This window comes from Epinephelus lanceolatus, chromosome 7, assembly GCF_041903045.1.
Source record: "Epinephelus lanceolatus isolate andai-2023 chromosome 7, ASM4190304v1, whole genome shotgun sequence".
Classification (NCBI taxonomy): Eukaryota; Metazoa; Chordata; class Actinopteri; order Perciformes; family Serranidae; genus Epinephelus; species Epinephelus lanceolatus.
In genome coordinates, this window is record NC_135740.1 from 3,919,010 (window position 1) to 3,933,730 (window position 14,721).

At 40.7% G+C, this 14,721-nt stretch overlaps 1 protein-coding gene across 1 annotated transcript in view; it reads left to right on the plus strand.

The window, feature by feature from the left end:
* The window catches only part of fbxo38 (F-box protein 38), a 38,838-nt gene that overhangs the window by 6,277 nt on the left and 17,840 nt on the right, over window positions 1–14,721 (plus strand). Inside the window, exons 3-13 of the mRNA XM_033632989.2 lie at window positions 492–625; window positions 2,846–3,009; window positions 5,179–5,344; window positions 5,608–5,883; window positions 6,609–6,702; window positions 8,274–8,404; window positions 9,766–9,936; window positions 10,162–10,304; window positions 12,021–12,249; window positions 13,076–13,276; window positions 14,187–14,342. Coding sequence (XP_033488880.2) covers window positions 492–625; window positions 2,846–3,009; window positions 5,179–5,344; window positions 5,608–5,883; window positions 6,609–6,702; window positions 8,274–8,404; window positions 9,766–9,936; window positions 10,162–10,304; window positions 12,021–12,249; window positions 13,076–13,276; window positions 14,187–14,342 — 1,865 coding nt within the window. The remainder of the gene's footprint in view (window positions 1–491; window positions 626–2,845; window positions 3,010–5,178; window positions 5,345–5,607; window positions 5,884–6,608; window positions 6,703–8,273; window positions 8,405–9,765; window positions 9,937–10,161; window positions 10,305–12,020; window positions 12,250–13,075; window positions 13,277–14,186; window positions 14,343–14,721) is intronic.

A 14,721-nucleotide genomic window follows, 5' to 3' on the forward strand; every position in this document is an offset into this window, starting at 1 on the left:
ACGTGACCCATTTTGTAGAAAATACCAAGATATATATTGTGTATTGCCAGTCAGCCTGTAAATACCGAGATATGAATTTTTGTCCATATCACCCAGCCCAAGGTGATATCACTGTTTAAATTTCAAAATTAGGGTACTTCAACATCACATTGATGAAAAAAATCATATATAAATCCAATACTGCCTTAAAGCAGTCCTGCGTCCTCATTTGCAACATTGCCACAGTGATCTGTTACATCTATCATCTCTGGGTGTAACAGTGATCTGTTACACCCAGAGATGATAGATGTACAGCTGCTAAAGCATAAACAATATATAAAATCTCTAGCAGCTGACAAAGGTATATCATCTCGTATGTCATATGATCCAGCCCTAGCAAACTTTACTTTGTAGCGATAAGCATTACAGCTTGACCTATCCTAAGTTGCAAAAAGTTTTGAAAGTGTGAACATGTTTTGTTTCGTTTTGTTTTGTTTTGTTTTGTTTTGCAGGTATCTTCCCATGAAGGACATCATGTGTATGGAGTGTCTGTCCAGAAAGCTCCGGGAAGCTGTTACTCTGTACCTGCGAGTGGTAAAGGTAGTGGATCTATGCGCTGGTCGCTGGTGGGAGTATATGCCTTCAGGTAAGAGCTCGCAGCACAACCACTGCATCACTGCTGAACAAATAACTAAGGGCATGTTCATTGGTCAGTGCTGCAGTACAACTGCATACAGTGTTTCCCACAGGATTTTGGGAGACTTGGGGGGGGGGGGGGATTGTGGTCCAGAATATGGCCACTTGTCCAGAAACAGAAGAGCGTAAAGCTTTGTTTATACTAGCATGAGACATCATGGTGTGGGCCTCCATAGATGGCGCCCAAGCTATGAGCATGCACAGAGGCATTTCTAGTCAGGGCATTGTTCAGTGCACTATTGTTGGCAATATCCTCTAAAACACCAAGGAGTGTACTCACAAAAGATTCTGAGGATAAGCAAGTCAATGACTTGAAAAGTAGGCTGCCAGGCAACAGTAATAAACACCAACGTACCACAAAACATTGCATTTGTGTACTGTTATTACAACGGTGCTTACCGCTATGTCTAAATTATTTTGTACTGCTTTGTTTCCCTGGGGTAGCTACTCTTTCCATGAGGCTGTTTTTTAGCTTTTGCAATGATCTCTCATGTTCTTCCTCAGCCTCTAGCAAACAGCCTCCTCTTTCCCAAGTGTGGAGCTATTTCCTTCCAGGAATTCAAGGCCTTTGAGTCTCCCTGCAGTCTCTTAAAGAAAAGTCATAGAGAACCTGCTCGGCCAGTCTTCCCTGTTTAACTTAAAAGCGCAGCATGCACAGTGGACACCTAGTTATAAAACCAAGCACACCAAGTGCTGCAATAACTTTCAGAGCCCTCTCACTTGACACAAAAGGGGTAGTCACATCACAGTGTTTTTCAAAATAAACTTACTATGTAGGTAAAACCCTTGTCTGATGCGAACCCTGCGTCGGGACACTACAGGGAGTATACACTAGGGCTGTAGTCAACCAAAGAAAATCTTGGTCGACTGAAGTCGTACATAATCTTCAACTAATCGATTAGTCGTGGGGAAAAAAAAAATCTGCACGTTAGTTTTACTTCTGCAGTGGTGTGTCTGTGTCACTCTGCAGTTACACCTCCAAAACACTAGTCGGCGGTGGAGGCTGTAAAGTTTAGTTGATTCAAAACACACATTAAATATGGCTTAATAGAGACAATTTCAAACACAAGTACACAAATTGGCTTCACTATAAATCGCAGCCTTGACAGACAAACACTTGTCTTTATCTGGACACATATCCCCCACCAGTACAACATGCTAACGTTATTAGCACAAGTCTATGGCATTTTACATTGTATAAATTAGCCTAGCATCTAGTGATCTTGTCCTCTTCTCATATAAAACCAGGGACAACAACAACATCTAACAAAGGTAACAGCACATAATTTGGCTCCATTACAACTCACAAGATTCACTGACAAAACGACTGTCTTGTACCGAACACGCTTTCCAAGCAAATACAACATGCTAATGTTATTAGCGCCAGGCTATGGCATTTTACATTGTAGAGGTTTGCCTAGTGACAAGCGGAGATTTCCTCTTTTCATATGAAGCCAGGATAAATCCCTAAGTATAAATCACACACAAGAGTTAAAATGCTATTTTAGTGGAGGCTTTACTGTCTTCACAATTTATTGTTTCTTATCTGTGAAATACAAGTAAATACAAGCTTTGTTTCCACTGAGGGAAATGGTGTCAGTATACAGAAACTGACAGGAGGTCTGCGTCACCGCGATGCTGAGCGTAGGGTTGGCCAGTTCAACTTTCTGTCAACAATGGGGGGGTTTTGAAAACACCCCCATTTTCACAGGTAACTTACTCTGTCCCCCCGCCACAGGAAATATGGATTCATCCTGGAAAGCTATTGATGTAGCACTTTTCTCCTTATGAAAGTAACATGGCGATTATTCGACCAATGAGAATTTGGTCGGACGAGAGCATAGCGACTAAATAATCGACTAGTCGACCAGGAGACTACAGCCGTAGTATACACCATGCTTGACTGTCAAGGCTGATTGTAGGGTTTAGACAATAAGTTAGTGGTAGATCAGCAGTGGTCTGGTGGCAGATGTTAGGAATTGCCATAGTACAGTGGGAGAGTGTAAGCTTTTTGTACTGATGAGTGTATGTATATCAGCTTATTTCACAGGTGTCCCTAGCTAAGGCATTTGTGCATGAGTAACCCTCAGCTGGTTCTACAGTGGACGATGCTGTTTTTACACATACTGAGAAAATGGTCTGATCTTGTTCGTGGTGTTTTCTGGTTTAGGCTTTACAGACAGCAGCTTTCTGCTCCTTTTGAAGAAGATGCCAGATCTGGAGCAGCTCTATGGCCTCCATCCTCGATACCTGGAGAGGAGACGAGTCCGAGGCTACGAGGCTTTCAGTATACCTGGAGTCCTGGAAGCACTACAAGCCTGTCCAAATCTGCTGGTCAGTATGTAAGCAAAAAGTTACTCTGTGGCAAACAGTACACGTCACAGGCTAGCCAAGGCTTAAGACTAATGGAGTCCCAACATCAATTTGATGATAGAAAATGTGTTTGGTATAAAGAAGGATTTTCCCTGTGTATAACGATCACATAGCAAATGACAAACTGAATTGAGCGACCCCAACCGAGCACTTATTCATGCTCTTATGACTGGGAGAAGAGCTAGTTAGCAGTTAGCAGTTAGCAGCTGGGGGGCAGCAGATTTCTGTTGTGTGTTGGCTGATGGAGCTAACAGCTATCCAGACTAATGGCTAACAGCCAACAGAGATAAACATTGAATTTCCCTTCAGGGGATTAATAAAGTAAATAAACTTAAAACTTAAACTTAAACTTAAACACAGCATAACTGAAACTCACTGTTCAGAGGAACATGAAGCATAAACAGTGAACTGCAGTTTAGTATTTCAGCTGGGTACAGTTTGGAGGTAACATTAAATGTACTTTAAGGATGGAGTTACAGACACTTTCCATCAGTGTTCACATTTTACAAGATTTGAAAGTAGAAGTCAGAGATGAAAATAAATAACCAGATACATTTACTCCACTCTTTACTGAAGAATACTGCTTATTTATTTCCTCACCATTTCAATGTTATTAACATGCCACTAACAACTATAGATAATGGCAACAAAGTAAAGAACCAATAAACTGTGAATTGAAGAAACTGTGAGAGAATATACCATATATTTACAGAAATATTTTCATTCTGTGAAAGTCCTTTCATTTATTGTAGTGTCACCGTTAAGGAAGGGTGTCTTAAGTTACATTTAATTGCCTCCTCTGTAGGCTGTTGTTTTTATGTAAGTTTACATTTGGGTCATCAAAACCCACCAAATTTCAAAGCTTGGTGGCCTGTGGGAACAGTGCTTAAAAATAATAGCGTCTATCCCTGCCAAATGATCATAAATAGTTCACTGCACAGTAGCCACCTTGTGGTAAAACATGTTAATGAATTCATTTAGACCTATTAGTAATGTTGTCAGGCTAATTTAGTCTTAATAGGTTGTCATTCATTATAGGCTCCAGACAGACTTGCATACATTACAACATTATAAGTCAGAAATGGCTCATTTTTTAGTAAATGTTGCCGACCCCTGCTGTAACACCTAATAGCCTGTCCTTGCCCCTCAGGCTTGTGATAATTTTCAAGTCTGTAGAGAGTCAGCCTTTGCTCTAGAGCAAACCTAGGCATTATAAAGCCTGTGGCCTGTAATTGGCCAGCACAATGGTTCTGCCTCTTCTGGGAGATCTAATGCCTGGATTCCACTAGGTGCAGAGTCAGAGTTGGGGCCAAGGTTGTAACAAAGTTCTAACTTTATAACGTTACCATACACATTAGCTTGGTCACACCTGTTGCATAGTATGGTAAGCTTTGGTTCAGTCTTGTTTTGTCTTTTCTGTTTATTGGCGGGTGTAATTAGCATTTAAGGTGCATTGGTGTCCCTCTGTTTCGTTGCATAGGTGGTTTAATTATGTTGAATCTTCATCAAACATTTGTTATATTTCTATCATTGTTATCGGTTTATTCCCTGGCATACTCAGCGTAGTTTTTTAATACATGAGTATTTTGGTCTTCCAGTGTGCTGGATAGCATTCTGACACTTTGTTTCACTTAGATTTTATTTAAATTAAAAGTATAAGTACAAAAACAAAACCAGAATACCCAGCAGACATGTTCAGTAAACAACACAAGTATTTCATATCTGGAAAGGAGTAGGAGAAGGTTGGTAAGTCCTACCCCATTTTTATATTCATCAATAAACTTAAATTATATAAATAATTATATATAAATTATTCCCCCTTTCAGCCCCAGTATTCACCATACACACCTCAACTAAATCACACAAAAATTAAACATTCAAGACAAAACAACAGATCAACCTGATTTAGTCACCAAACAAAAAATCAACTCACATTTGGCGCTTTGCGGGTGTTAATTTTGGACTCTTATACCCTCTGTCAGGGTCTTCCTCAGAGGATGGAGTTGAGCAGTAAGTTGTCACCATTATAGCTAAGCATGCTCCATCTACGAAGGAAGACTGCAAGATAGTATTGAATGAGAAAACCTAGGAAGAAGACCTTTTTAGATTTCTTTCTTTTTTTAATCTCAGGGTGTGGAGACATCCCATCTGGAGCTGGTAGAAGCCATATGGAACTACATGCCCCAGGTTCATATACTGGGAAAGTTCCGCAACCGTAATGGGGCTTTCCCCATTCCTGCAGAGAACAAACTGACCATCCCCATAACTGCAAAGATCCAGACCCTACATCTAGTGGGTGAGTAGGATCACAACAAACTGACATTTCCTGCTAATGCCTCCACATTACAGTTGGGATACAAAGGAGTAAACCAAGGTTTCAACCCGCTAGAGGAGAGTTTTTTCTTGCCACTGTCACCTGGCTTGTTCATGGTGGAATGTTGAGTCTCTATACATTAAAGAGCATTGTTTTGATCTGCTCTGTATTAAAATTGTCATGAGAAAACTTCTGTTGTGAATTGTCAAGACATAAACAAGATGGACTTGTCCAAATTGTTGTAGGTGTGAATGTCCCAGAGATCCCGTGTGTGTCCATGCTGCGCCACCTTTACCTGAAGTGGGTCCGTCTCACCAAACCACAGCCGTTTAAGGACTTTCTGTGTGTGAGCTTGAGGACCTTTGTCATGCGGAACTGTGCAGGGCCAACCAACTCGCTCAAGTATGTTCCCCTGGTTACTGGTTTAGCATCAGCACGGAACCTGGAGCAGCTGGAGTTGGTGAGAGTTCCCTTCCTGGGAGGGCTGATCCAACATGTGGTGGAGGATAGCTGGAGGTCAGGTGAGGAAAACCTGTGTCTATAAGTTTGTAAACAGTCCTAAGTGTTGGTTTTACCAGAGTAAATTGTATTCTATAGAAATCATTCAGTGGCTTGTTGTCAGGCTTTGGATATACGGTCAATGTTAGTAGGACTTATTACCTCCTTTTAAGGAGGTCATGTTTTCAGTCCTTTTTGTATATTTGTTTGTCAGCAGGATTACAGAAAAACTACTGGCCCAATTTGGTGGAAGGGTGTAGCATGGGCCAAGGAAGAACCCATTACATTTTGGAGCCGATCCGAATTACAGGGCGGATACATGAATTATATATTATTATACATGCACATGGCTCTTATCTTGGACGTCATAAACAACTTGGAGGTAGCTTAGCCAAAATGGAGGTGGCTAGCAGTGCAGAACTGCTAGCCGTGCAGGGGCTGGGGACGACATCAACAGCAGTAACCATCATATGACAAGTGCTCTCCCGCACAAGCCTGGCCTGTTTAGTATTTTAGTATTTTTATTCCCATTTCCTTTTAGGCTTACGAGGCTTTCTTTTCTTTTGTTAATCAGAATGAGAATCATTTTCCACTGTTGTTTGTGTGTAGTCATGACAGATGATTTGAATCCTCTCACTACCAATTTTAGAAATCTAACTAAAAACTTGCAAATGCACCCAAAGCTCACACTTTTGATGACATGTTTATATGTTTTATTTTCTGTGTTATGTTGTATGTGTCTCTCCAGGAGGATTTCGCAACCTCCACACCATTGTGTTTGGAGCCTGTAAGAACGCTTTGGAAGTGGACTTGGGCTACCTCATCATCACTGCTGCTCGAAGGTGCTCAGCCAGTCTTCAATTCCTTTAACTAACTGAGAGAAAAACACATCCATGTACAGCTTAGGTTTGTAAAGCGAAACGTGAAGAGCTGCCATTGCATCTTGGAGGCAATCTCAAGTGAAGCTGCTCTAACCCTTTAAAACGCCAATGTCACACAAAAGCACAGACTAAGTAATTGATCAAGGCAGCAGTAGACCAGCAGCTCCTGTGCTCTGCCACATAAAATTAGTGTTTTTGTTAAGTCTGGCTTTGAAGAGAGTATAGGTAACAGCTTCAGTTCTCCGTCTGAAAGGGCTGTCTGATGGCAAGGTAAAGCAGGGAAAATATTCCTAATATGGTGTTCATTTAAGATGATATTGTTTTTCTTTGATGGCCCTTATGTTAGGTGGCTAAAAGATGTTTTGCTGCTGCCCCTGCCCACAGCAGACCATTGCTTAGCTAGTTCTAGTTGTCTGTCATTGTGACGGAAAGGGTTGTAAAAATTCTGTTGTAATGTATTATTACCCATATTTTAATTTTAGCTGCCGCAGGCTAATAAATGTTATAAATAGCCCATGATCTGCTTGTCCTTAATCCTCCACAGCATAAATCTCTCTCCTTTTTTGTGTTGTGTTAGCTCGTGTTTACTAGGCAGACATTGAATGAACCAGCCCTACATTTTTTCACCTTGTTATCAATGCTGTTACTATTATTGGGCTTTTTAAAGAAACTTTGGACACTCAGCTGCCGTGCTATTTTCCCATGGTATGCACCGATATAGTCTACCATTGTGATGGCTGATGTAAAGAGGTAATCCAGGGTTATGTACATGAGATCAAAGACAAAACTGGACAATAGCTTATTAATATGTGCATGCCACCAATTACTTAATGTTACTGTAGATTGCAGTCAGCATTCTAATCAGTCAAAACAACAGATAGCCCCCAGATTTTTCCATTGTTGTTTAAAAAAAATAAATAAATAAAATTCTGTGAGAATATTCGGTTAACACAACCTCAGGATGGCACTTCTGCCTGCTTCTCCAAACTGCAGGTGAAAAATCCAAGCTAACCCTTTAAAGCTACACTTGGTACCACTTGTGAAAATAACTTAGTGTTATATTTGCTGAATTTGTCTCTATATTCTGAAAGAAGTACATAAGACATAGTAAAAAAAATCATGTCCTACTTCCTCTTCCTGCTCCTTCTAATGGCTTTTACTATAGTCAGACTGCAGTGCACCAGGCAACCAGTCAGAGCAGAGGAGTCTCCAACAGAGCTGTCAATCATGTCAGTCACTGCTCCTGAATTGCAGTCAAACTATCAAACTAGACAGTACTGATCAAATATGAAACAAGATTCTGTTACTACATTGCCTATTTCTCCCCTCAGAGGTTTTTGGAAACATATTTTAGTGTATTGTTTAGCTGTAAAATGAGAAAGTTGGTAACCAGGTTGCCATGTTGGAGACACTTGACTGAAGTACGAAGCACCACAAATGCAGAAAAGGTTGTCAGTTACAGACTATTGTTTTAATTGCTTAATAGGGACCAACATATACATTTAATGATATGATTTCTGTGTGTTTAACAGGCTTCATGAGCTGCGTATCCAGCCTTCACTGACTAAAGATGGAGTCTTCTCAGCTCTCAAAATGGCTGAACTAGAGTTTCCTCAGTTTGAGACACTGCATCTGGGTTACGTGGATGAGTTCCTGCTGCAATGTTAGTTTCTCCTCTCAAATACCATCACCATGCTCACAGAACACTGGCCATGTTCCCCTCCCCAACAGGAATAAACAATTCTGCTGGCTTATCCCATACTTAATTCTTTTTTTTGTATAATTATTTCGAATGGCAGACCACCAGGGTGCTCTTGCTCATTACATTACCCATTGAGCAGTCTTACCTGGGCCCAGTTAAAAAAAAAATCCCAGAAAATTCCATGTGTTGCAAAATTGGAATGGATCACCCTGATGCAGATACAAACATTTCAAGATTACCAAATCCAGGTAATCAGTGTTCTAAATAAAACTACATATCACAATGTCGGCCACTGGCTATGACTATGTATAAAAAAGGGTAGAATAGCCAGTGTGTGGTCACTTAAAGCATTTTCACTTGAAGAGACAGAAAACCGCATGAAGGACGTGATTGTTAGAAACTAGTTTAATATAAAGTGATAAAGTTAGAATTAAAGTTATTATCTTGAAGACTTCTATTTAAATTAATGTCTGTTAAGTCACTATTGATCACCAAATGAGGTATTATAATGGTAATTGAGCCTTTGGTTCACTGATGAAAGCCCTTGCATTTTAAGTATTTAGGAACTGGATGTGTCATACAAATCAATATGTCAGCCTGTTTTCAAGACTTAGTCTGCCAATATATACACTGCAATTACTGCTTATCACCATAGGTGCCACCAAAGAGAACAAAACAGACGTTTTGGTTATTCTAATGTTTGTTTAATTAATAAACAGCTATTGGGGGAATTCTTTTATGGAGACAATACCTTTTTTGAATTTACCTTACTAAAGGCTTAATAGGTAGTCTAGATGGATGGATGGATGGATGGATGGATGGATGGATAGATGGATAGATACACTTGACTGATTTGAAAGTTTTTTTGCATTTTGTTCCTGATATCCAGCCTGAATCCACCCATCCGAAGGGTGTTTTTTGGATCAAAGGTATCCCAATCCCACCAAAATGTGAACAACACAAATTAAAGGGTTGATCCAGATCAAAACCATGATTGGATTACATGATCTCACCAGATAAGAGAATCTTTTTGTTCTTCTGAACAACCCATTTTCAAGATTTGATCTAATCCGATATCCAAAACCCAATCAGATTACTTCTGAACAGCTGGGTCCTGGCTGTCCCACCGTGTGCTGTGATTATGTATCCCACATGAATGAACTTAGGAAAAAAATTAAACGTTTAAAAATGTCAGGTCTGCTCTAGATAATTATAACCTTTCTGAAACTTGAATCCTGTTCCTCGTGACTTGAACTGAATAAGTTGAGTTGAAATATGTGAGGTTTACAGGTGTGTGTCTGTGTGTGTGTGTGTAAATGCAGGCAAGATGAGTCACTCGGAGCTGGTGAAGTATGGTCTGGCTGATGTCATTGAGAACCCAGGCATCATCACTGATATTGGCATAAAGGTGGTGAACGAGGTGTTCACCAATATTAAATACCTGCTCATCTACAACTGTCCTCACCTGCACAACCCTCACCACTGGATCACAGGTAAGACACACTCACTCTCACTCACACTCACCACTATTTGCCTGATAATTAATGTCCATGTTTGTGGTGAGCTCATTTTCTCTGTATAATGTAATATTTGGTCAACCTCTACTGGTTCCAAGTGGAGCCTTGATTTTGTTGCTGCCTTTAATCTCTCACTCTTTGAAAAGCGAAGTGTTGTAGTGCTCTCTGTAGCTGTTGCATTCTGCCTGTTTTTGTCCTCAGATCAGTCCAGATGGAGTCGTCTTGTTGATCTGACTCTGGTTCGCTGTCATGCTATCAAACTGGAGTCCTTCTCCCAGTTCATTGAGTTACTGCCCAGTCTGGAGTTTATCTGTCTGGACCAGATGTTCAGAGAACCACCCAAGGTACACAGTATGTTTACAAATACACACACACAGTAACAGTCATATGCATCTTTCACATGCATGCTTAGGGCGTTTTCTGAAATCTATTTGTCTCCAGCATCCACTCAGAATCCCACCTCCATCCCTTCCTATATATGATAAACTGTTTGACTTTAAAAGGAGTTTGTACAGTATGTTCTCCCTGTGTCAGCATGGGTTTACACCTCCAAGAGTCCAAGACTTGCAGGTTAGGTTAACTGTTGACACTAAATTGAATGTAGTACATCGAATTTCCCCCTTGTGGATTGATAAAGTATATTAATTAAATTAATCAAATTAATTAAATTAATTAAATGAAATTACCTGTGTGCCACAGTGGAGGCAGGGAGGGTCTTAAGGTCCCCCTGAAAAAGGCATCCCCCTCATCCTGCTATTCCACCTCCCTCCACAGGCCTACTCGTCTATGATAGACGTAGGCGTTGGCAAGGTAACGGGAGAAACACCGAAGAGGAGCGCGAGTGTAACGTTACAACCAAGACAGTCGTTAGATAGTAGTGTTAACGTTACTAGTAAGTGGAAATGCACAAGGAAGATAACGTTTATGTTTCAGAGGCTACGCTACAGTAGTTAGCCATTAGCAACTGGATGCTGTGTTGTCATATATAACATTATGAACGGAACTTCTTTATTTGTCATTTTTATGCGCAGCACATAAACGAAATGACATTTCGCATACCCCAAGCAAAAAGAAACAAAATATTTAAAAACAATTTGTGCAACATATAAGAAAGAACATATAGTGCAATAGTAAGATGAAAAGGGTCGACATTTCACAGTCAAAAACTCCACATCCTGAGAGCAGAACTGGGAGATCCTCTTCACATCACAGCACCATCATATGTTTGTGTATACACCACGGAGCTTACCAGATGATGCAGCCTCCTTGTCTGCTCTGTGTAGTGTTAGCCCCGTTAGCTCAACACCAGAGTCTGATATGTTACCATTCATCCATGTCTCAGTGAACACAAGGATGCAGCAGTCCCTCACTCCTCGGTGAGTGGATCTCCACAGTCAGATGTAATCCATTTTTGTGAGCGCGAGCAGTTACGTCAGTCGGAGGCCTCCACATGGGGAAGACAGAAAGGACAGGAGAAAACTCCGACCAATCATTGCATTCGGTCTGTGTGCCATCAGCTTATTAATAGCATTTTAACCTAAACAAAGAAAAGTGTAAAATTTCCAGAAAGGTACGTGTGGCTTTAATCTGGAAACAGGGGGCTCGGTGGGGACAGAGCACCTGCCACAGCAAGCGAACACACCGTCTTCGGTCATTTTGACTTGACCAGCAGACTTCACTACAAGCCGATTGGCTGTTGTTGGAAAAAGGAGAAGTGCTCAATAACACAGATGCATGAAAAGACTCGTAGATCTTTAAAATAAACCTGTGAAAAGTGGGAGCAAAAACAAATTAGTTGCTTTAATATTTTTATTCAGTATATTTTGCCCTGTTTTGAAACAACCACATGTTAGCTGTTCATGTCATTGTCAGCAGTTTGGGTTTCAAGGTGCAGGCCTTCTACTGCCTTCACATGAAAATGCATTATTTTGGGACACATTCATGACACTTGACCAATTGTTATCAGCAGATGTATTGCCCTCTTAGTATTCGCAGTCCTACTTTACTGAGTTTGTGGCTGATACCAGATGTGCTCCTTATGCATTGTGTGTGTGTGACAGGGCTGTGCTAGGGTGGGCCTGAGTGCAGGAACTGGTATTGGTGTGTCCTCAGCACTTGTCAGCAACCAGAACTCCAACAATGACAATGACAATAACAACAACCACCACCACCACAACAATGAGGCCAACCTGCCGCCTGCTCCTCCACCTGTCAACAACATTAACAATAACAACCAAAGACAACAGCAGCAGCAGCAGCAGCAGCAGCAGCAGCAACAACAGCACAATGGCAAGTCCCTTCTGCATTCTTAGTCAGTGGAGCAGCAGCATTCACAGCACAGCAGCTCGATAACAACATCTATTTACTGTAGGCCAAGTGTTAAGAACCCTTTGCTTTTTACATTTTCATTTTTTATTGACTTCAGCTGAATTTTAAATAAAAACAATTTCCAACAATCTTTAGAAAACCTTTAATATAAACAAAACAAGGGCCAATGGTGCTAAAAGAAGCCCACTTGAATCCTATCTGGGAATATTAATGCTCTTTAAAAAGATGACAAGAGCTACAGTGCCTTGCAAAAGTATTTATACCCCTTGAACTTTTCCACATTTTGTCATGGTACAAGCACACACTTAAATGTATTTTATTGGGATTTTATGTGATAGACCAACACAGATGTGCATAATTGTGAAGGGGAAGAAAAATTATACGTGGTGTTCAAGATTTTTTACAAATAAAAATCTGAGAAAAGGGGGCTGAATACATATGCATGCCACACTTTTCAGATTTTTATTTGTAAAAAATCTGGAACACCATGCATCATTTTCCTTCCACTTCACAATTATGCACTACTTTGTGTTGGTCTATCACATAAAATCCCAATAAAATACATTTAAGTTTGTGCTTGTAACGTGACAAAATGTGGAAAAGTTCAAGAATGCTTTTGCAAGGCACTCTAAATGGGAAGCGAGTCAGACTTATGGCAATTGAAATTTGACATGTTTCTGTTGTGAGAGATCTTGTTAACAGACAAACATATTGGACCAGAAACATAACCTCCTTGGTGAGTTTTTTTTTTTTGTTGTTGTTGTTGTTGTTTTGTTTTTTTTCATAGTACCAGTGGAAGTAAATGGGATGGAGGATGATGAGGAAGAGGAGGAGGATGAGCTGATGCTGGAGGAGGAGAATATGGAGGCTGAGCCTCAAATAGAGCTGAAAGGAGCAGAAGGGGAGGTGAGAGTTGAAGAAGCCGATGTGGCTCCAGGGCCCAGTCGTCCGGCTGGAACATCACAACCTCCTGATGAGGAGCAAGCAGGTTTGGAGCAGCTCTTTTTTCATCGTTAGCAGAGGTTAAGATGACATGTTTTTTACACAAATGTTGCGTTTCATTAGTAGTTCCACTTGCCCTCATTCACTTTACCTCAGCTCTTAGTATAGCTGTAAAACTCAGTACCATAAATGACCAGTTACCTGTCATTTATGTCTAAGTCAAAGCCGCACCTGTTAATAAAATCCTGTGATTAAACACACACAGGCTACAGTCACTCACATTAAGCTGGGTTCTCTGTTCTTGAATTACAAATCCAGCATAGTAAAAGTTTTTTTCACTGGCTGTGCTCAGTATGTTTTATGCTTTTCTTTTTACAAATCATCAGATATACCTGCAGACTCTCTTTTATGAGGCGAAGGCATCTTCTGCACATAATTGCAATACATCGGCAGGCACTTGTTAACTGCTGCATCATTTTCTGATTTAGACACATCTGTTTGTGATCTGTATCATCATTATAATAACTATTATTGCTACAGATTTATGACATCCTGTAAAACAGCAAATTTTCCATGCATCTACAGATAATATCGGAAAAAAGAAATTACAGTACACCAATCAAAGTAAATATTAAATGCAATTAATTATAAGACTTTATTCAGTTTTATAGCAAGCTATCAGAGACTTTCTTGAGAAACTATCTGCCAATATTCTCTTGCATTAAATGAATAACTGCAATGTGTTGTGGGTAATATATACCTCTTGAGTGACCATAGTTGTTCATTTACTCCCTCAGCCCTCCGAAGATAGCTCTCACCAAGGGAAAGTCAGTGAGGGCATGTTCAGCGACTAATGAAATGCAGCTTAAGTGTTTTTGTGCTCTAAGACTCTCAGGTCAAGTAGGAAGATTCTTTTAAATTTTTGATGTCAACTGATACACCCTACCCACCTCCAGGTCCCAGTGGTTTAGTCCAGCAGTGCAGGCCAGCTGGTACTGCTGTTCCAAAGCCCCCACTGGTCATCTCAGACTCTGACAGCGAGGAAGAGGAAGGCCTTGTTTCAAGGCTAATGCCAGCAACCTGTTTGCAGCAGCCAGCTTCCTGTGCAGAAGGTGTCAGCACAACACACAACACACCTAGCAGTTCCAGCAGTTAGTTTAATGAGCTTACCATGTCACATTGGGTTTTAGGTGTAGACCATAGACTTAATAACAAAGATGGACGAGATGATAGTTCCCCCATAGTGAAGCCTAAACATATGGAGGTGTTGGGGGGTGTCATGAGTGACAGCTGTGTGCTCCTAATCAATGGCTGCTCGCAATTGGTTGGATGGGTGTTTGGGCAGGAACTCAATACCGCGGAAATTGCTATTGGGTAGACTCTGGCTCCAAGTGACATCACCAGCGCAAGATGGCTGTGGCCGTATCCAGGATATTTTGGCTTCAGGAAGTAGAGATTCATTGTCCATCTTTATATTCAGTCTATGGTGTA